At 26.2% G+C, this 6,676-nt stretch overlaps 1 protein-coding gene across 1 annotated transcript; it reads right to left on the bottom strand.

The window, feature by feature from the left end:
* Positions 1 to 864: 864 nt before the first annotated feature.
* Positions 865 to 3,278, bottom strand: LOC108726380 (uncharacterized). Its single transcript, XM_018453891.1, has 5 exons — positions 3,127 to 3,278; positions 2,949 to 3,069; positions 2,598 to 2,746; positions 2,159 to 2,308; positions 865 to 2,083 (listed from the first exon to the last, which is right to left on the bottom strand). Exons 1-5 carry the CDS (start codon positions 3,214 to 3,216, stop codon positions 908 to 910), a joined length of 1,686 nt encoding a protein of 561 aa, XP_018309393.1. The 5' UTR covers positions 3,217 to 3,278; the 3' UTR covers positions 865 to 907.
* Positions 3,279 to 6,676: the final 3,398 nt, after the last annotated feature.

Raw genomic sequence — 6,676 nt, 5'->3', positions numbered from 1 at the left:
TAAAGGACATGTGTTTTATCTTTATTACTAACAATAAGTAAGAATATTAATACTTTTTTTTTTCAAATAGCGAATGTCAGCATATGTAATTGACAATTTGCGCATTCCGACGCCTTATTGTTATCACACACATCATGCAATGTAAATAATTTTTAGGGAAAAGCTTGTACCTAAACACATATCATCAAATGCAAATTAATACGCTCTATTTTATTTTATACATATACATATATCTACCTACGATATCTACAAAGGAATGATGAACTTAAAAAGTACTAAATAAAGATAAATAAATTTCATTACCGTATTTTAAAATCTTTCAATAACAAATTAATAATCCCTTTTGTTTTATGTATATTTATCTTTATATATTCAAGTAAAAAATTTGCAAATTTAAAACAAAAGCATAGAAAAATTAATTTCACATTAAAAACAATACATTAATATGTATTGTAAGTGTATCAATTACGTTAAAAATATTACAAAACATTATGAATAGATACATTATATATAATTATTATTTTACAAAAAATTTTATTTATTCTAAATTCTGTAAAGATTCTATCTAAAAAGAAGTTTTATATAGAATTATTATATAGAATAGAGAATAGAGAATAATCGTAATCTGTTTGTCTTTATAATAATTTATAGAAAGAGAAATTATACTATATATGTTTGCAAAATTTATATTTATTTTCAGCATTTATTCTAAAATTGTTTACATCATTTTAGTATATGTATAATGCAAAAATTTTCTAATTTCTAAAATTTGTCCTAATTACTCCTTTTATTTATCTTTTTTAATATCTTCGGTGATATTTGTAAATTTAATTTAACCTTTTTGAATATCTTTAGAACTTTATTCCTTTCTCTAAACCGCTCGAAGGGTATTTTAGAAAAGAAGTTTTTAATGGTCTCTTAGGAATAGAGGGGATTTTTCATTATTATTATTATTAACAATCTTCCTGGGACTTATACAGACTTTATTTTGAAAATTTTTATCTAGATCCCGATCTTGAGAAAATATTGGATCACTTCGATTCCATTCTAAAGATTTTCGAAGTTCTTCCCGGGCTTTCATATACTTCTCAGAAAGTGAAATAGGTTTATTGTCTCCTTCTGATAAAAAATTTTTACGAAGAGACTCAATGGATGCTTCGCTAAACATCTCAGATTTCTCCGAAAACTTCTCCAGAATTCCGTCACCCCGAATTATTTTGTGAGAAAAATTATCTGTGTTGAGACTACTTTTGATAGGTTCTAATTGTTTCGATTTATCAATATTCTGAATTTCATTTCTAATACCTAAAATGTCCTTTGTTCTGTTTGACTGTTCTACGCAACTGAAATCATAATCAAATATGCTTCGCGGACTTCGAATGTTTTTTAAACTTGCTTCAATTAGATTAGCCAGATCGACTTTGTCATCTCTGACTATAAAAGGGTTTTCGGACAACTCTTCATCAGTGTTAAATATCTCAGATTTTGTCGCAATTACTTTCTTCTTAGGTTTGCTCTTTGTCTGTGATTGAGTTTTATTATGCAAATTTTGTATGGAAACTGGGGATGATTTGATATTTCCTACAATATTTTTTGAAACGGATGTTTTAGAAGCAGTTTGTGTTTTACATTTTAATTTACTTTCTTGTGTTGATGTCATTGATTTTGTGTTGATGTTGTTGATTTTATTTGAGCATTTTTCGTTTGATTTCATTGTTTGACTTATTTGTTTGTCAGATATTTCGTTACGTTTAGAGACACTTCTAGTTTCTTGCTTTGTTGTCGTTTTTGACGTGATACGATCTTTTTTAACATTCTTCTCATTCATGTTGAATGTAGAACTAGTATTTTTTATGTCTTTCTTTTGCAGAAACGGCTTCTCATTCTTTGTATGCACGCGAAATCGAGTATCAGACATTGTTTTAGAAAGTGGGATTGAAACAAGATCTATCATCGAAGATTCTAAGCGTTTCTTTGTCGTTGACATTTTGTTGGGGGTAGATTTTGGTGCATCACTGATAGGTTTTATTAATAATTTATTAGTTTTTGCATGATTTTTAATCAATGATGAAATTCGATGATTCTGAAAAATATATTTATTGCGTATTTTTATCAAAAGTTATATTTTTGTTAATTATTTTTAATTATTATTTTGTACCGTTTGATCTTTAATTGATGCCTGCATTTCTTTATCTTTGTACAATTGCTTCCAACCATAGATTATAGCCTTTTCTTTTTCTTCTAAACTAATATTGGCTTTTTTATCTCTCGTATAAAGTATCTGCCAAACTAAATCAGTATTGAATACCTGGTAAAAATACAATTAATTTATTACAAATAGTATAGAATTATAAATAATGTATTTTCATTTCTTTTTAATGGCTTATTTATTCTATTTAATATTCCTGTATTAAAAGAACTAAACAATGAAAATTTTCAATTTTATTTTTATATTGTTAAATAAAAAAGAATACAGAAAAGAATATTGTTTATTAGTATAGTAATGTTTTTACTATACTAACTCTTAAAAAAAAGTGACAGAAATGCAGAGAACAGAAAATTACATTATCATTAATCTTGTTAATAATTTTTTTTACCTCATAAGCGATATGTGATACTGAAGATAATTTAAGTATATCTGTGAACTCCAAATATTTTGATATTTTTCCGATTACTGAGTTTGGTAAAGTTAAAAGAGTTTTATTTCCTTCAGCAATATTTTTCACGTGTTTTAATAAATATTTACCTGTAATATTATAAATTGCAGCTTAGTGAAATTATTATGGAAAAATAAAAGTATTAATTTGAATTTTATATTATGTAATCTCATATATAATCTCATAATATAACAAATATAGAAATATGAGCAAATAAGTAAATAAACCAGGAAGCAATTTTGAAACAAAATTTGATAAAATCAAGGAATTCTTTTTGAACAAATGCTTTACCAAATCCGCGACGTATTTCGTTCTGCAAAGATTTTTCTTGATCAAATTTAATAAGCTTGGCACGATATATGATCGGTGCTTTATGAGGTCCATGAGAAATTTTCCATAAGTACAGAATTACCTAAGAAGTGTGAAAAGATTATTTGAGAAAGGCGGATGACTTTAAATTCATCAGTACCTCGTCTTCAAAGATCTTCAGACCGTAATAATCTCTACTAGGCGGAGGTGCAACTGAATATTTTACCAGATATTCGATCTTGTTTCTCATACTCGACGGGACCACGTCGAGGAAGTTTGATCTGAACTCTGCAATTCATTCTTTGCAGAATGACGTGCATAATTACGAATATCGAATCGAAATGTATAAGGTGATACAATATTTTAGATATTGAGTTTAATAGTTAAAAGTGTTTTTATACACTGTCAATCTTCACGTTTAAACAGATTATGAAAAAGATATTTCAATTAAAAACCAATTTGATTAAATAATATACAATTTGATAATTATAATATAGATAGATAATAATTAATATTATAATGATCATATTGTTGTGATAATTATGTGATAATTAATGTATAATTACACAAGATATTCTATACTTTATTTTATACTTTTTTTCTGGCACATTTTGACATAAAATATAAAATATTTCGTAAAAAAATTATTAGTTTTTTTTATAATCGTATTTTAATTTACTTTCGTATATAGAATAATGAGATTAATCAATTAGTGTAAAGAAGACATATAATTGCTTTTCAAATAGATTCGACAAATCTGATATTTTATTTTAGGTATCTCTATCCAATATAAACACAAATTAAACAATACTATATGTATAACTCAAATTTATTTAATTAAAAATTAAAGTTAAATTTTTAGAATAGAACAATATAATTAATATAATAAGTATTCTTACCTTTTAAAAACATGAAGCCTTAAAATGAAAAAATTTGAAATTATGAAAGCTAAGTATCATAGTTTGAGATTTCTTCTTCTGGTAGAAAAGAATCCAACAAATTTGACTTCGTGATATTTTATTACAATATCTTTCATATGAAGAGATGAAGATAAATATAGAAATGTCGAAGTAAAAATGGAAAGTCGTGTGGCATTACGTATAGTAGTTGTAACGTAGCAATAACAATATACAAGGTAGGCTATATAGTAATATCACAATGCATGATTCACAATTTCATAAAAGTCTAGAGAATAGGATATAAATCTAGATAGAGGATGCTTCTCATATTGAGTTGCCGCTGAGACAGAGTACCGCGTTATGTCGATCAAATAAAAATCTTTCTGTCATACTTTTCTATCATTCTTTTTATCATACTTTTCATACTTTCACAAAAGTGGACGTACTTACACCAATTCGCGTAGTGATTGTCGTTATTATTATCGTGCAAATAGGTTTATATTGCATATGTAATAATACTATATGTAATAATAGTACAACAGTGCTTGTTCAACAAAAAAGAATTTAATAATAATCCGTATTAACATTGTATTTAATGTTAAATATGATTTTATTTGAGAACTATAAGATTTAATTTAAGTTTTATAAGATTTTTGAATAATTTAAAGATTGTATATCTAAAATTGGACAGTCACTATTGTATAGTGCAAATTGAAATTTCTCCTAATAACAAAATCTTGTTATAATTAATAAATAATAGAAGAATTGAAAATCAATTTAAAAATTTTGTCAGAAGAGTTAAAGATGTTAAGTTCAAAATATATAATATAAATATGAAAAAAGATAATAGACATTTGCTATTCAATTTTCTATTTAAATGATGCAGTATTCCAAATTGAATAATGTTTAAGAGACACAATGATATTTATCCATATTGATTATTTTTCTAATTATTAATTTACTTAATGAAAAAACTTATTATTGCGTGGATAAATTTAATTGTATATTATAAGTATAAATTGATATAAAACGTATTTACAATATTTGTATTATGTATTTACAAAATATTTCACAAGAAATAAAGTATTTTAAAGAAATTACTCATTGATGTTTTATACTTTTTTATACTTGAAATAACAAGCAAATTAACCTAGTAAACACAGATATAACTATTGTACTGTATAACATATAAGTAAATATACATTATTTATATCTGTTATGTAGCAGTTATATTCATGCTGGGATAAATCATTAAAAAGATGAAAAATATAATTTCCTTTGGAATATTCTTTTCTTCATTAGTCTTTTTAAGTGCAATAATAATCAATAGGATCAATTTAATATTCAAGAATTTAAAATTATTTGCGATAATAAATAACAACAACCTTACTTATCTATGTTTCTCACAAATATCTTGATCACGCAATTGATATGACATTTCTAGTTCCTTAGTCCTTATAAGCGATTGCTATGTCTCGACGGTACGAAAAGCCGCATGAATAAATTATTACGTGCTAGCATAATCGGAAAATCTTACGAGCGACGGAATAAATCTAAGCGGTATAAAAAGATTTCGGGATTTCGAGCCGTAGGACTCGCGAATCAGCCATTGTTGTATAAAATCAGTACGGCGATCGTTTATCCGATCCGGAAAATTCCCGTGATTCGTGCAACGACATCGAAAAGCCGAGAAGGATCTCGTTTTCGTTCGAGAATATTTGCGCTTTTTTGAATAACTTATTTCGCAGATATCAAACTTCTTTCTACAATCGCGCTTTCGCGCGTGATTGTACCGGCAGACTCGTGAAACGTTCGTAGAGCGATTGCACCAGTGAATGTAGAAATATTGTGACTGCAACATGTGCATTACGTCACAAATTAGTTAAAAATATTCAATAGCATCTGCTCACAATAATTTATGTTCTGATTTTATATATAAATATTTGTATATATATTTCATATTTTCCTTATAAATTATATATTTAATATTTTTAAGAAACTGGAAGTTAATTATTATTCTAATAGAATAACTGATCAAAAGTTCTCATAATTCTAGTTTTAGGTATGTATTAATATACGTATATATATATGTCTTGCAAAATAGTTCATATCATGATAGCTGTGAGCATTTTTATGAACAATATAATTTTCTACTTAGTGCATTCGCTCACTGACGAATTTTCGTGCACGAGAGATATCGATGCATCTACGTGTAACGGAAGTAAGTCTCTTAATATGCGTATGACATATTAAAAATACATATACTCAAATTAAATAAATAATATATATACTTTAAACAGAAATTTTACGAGTTCTTATTATAGTAAAAATGATAACGAAGAAATTTACATGTAATTAGTAAACTAAAATGTTACAGTTATGTGCCCGTGTTTACAGAAACTGAGAATAATAAAAACAATTTTAAAACTATTTTTGTAATTTTTAAATTGACAGATTAAATGAAATAATAATGGTTAAAATCATTGAATCTGTGTATATATATTCTACATATCGAAGTTCCGTTAAATTTTTTATTTCATTCGATATATGTGTGTATTATACATTATATAATGTTTGTGCATCATGACACACATTGAAATGTTTAAAACAGAATGACTTACTTCCTGATTACCACGCGTATGCGTTCGAACGTGTATACATAAATATGTGTGTATACATATATATGGATGTACATAATAAATATCTATGTATATAACGTTTTGGAAGAACAGATTTGCATATTGCGATAGCGCAAAGAGAATTGGAACGCCTTACCGAGGAAACGCTTTACCGAGGATCTCTCACAATCAG

The sequence above is a fragment of the Mycetomoellerius zeteki genome, unplaced genomic scaffold (assembly GCF_001594055.1).
Source record: "Mycetomoellerius zeteki isolate Tzet28-1 unplaced genomic scaffold, Tzet1.0 scaffold415, whole genome shotgun sequence".
In the NCBI taxonomy this organism is placed as follows: Eukaryota; Metazoa; Arthropoda; class Insecta; order Hymenoptera; family Formicidae; genus Mycetomoellerius; species Mycetomoellerius zeteki.
Note: the sequence above shows the minus strand (reverse complement) of the source record. Positions and strands in the feature narration are given on the sequence as shown.

Bases quoted from the DNA above. Each gene is read 5' to 3' on its own strand.
- LOC108726380 (XM_018453891.1), bottom strand. From the start codon at position 3,216: ATGAGAAACAAGATCGAATATCTGGTAAAATATTCAGTTGCACCTCCG. The intron at 2,747-2,948 runs GTAAAGCATTTG...ATAATATTACAG, and splicing joins CGAAATACGTCGCGGATTTG to GTAAATATTTATTAAAACAC. The intron at 2,084-2,158 runs GTACAAAATAAT...TATATTTTTCAG, and splicing joins CATCAATTAAAGATCAAACG to AATCATCGAATTTCATCATT.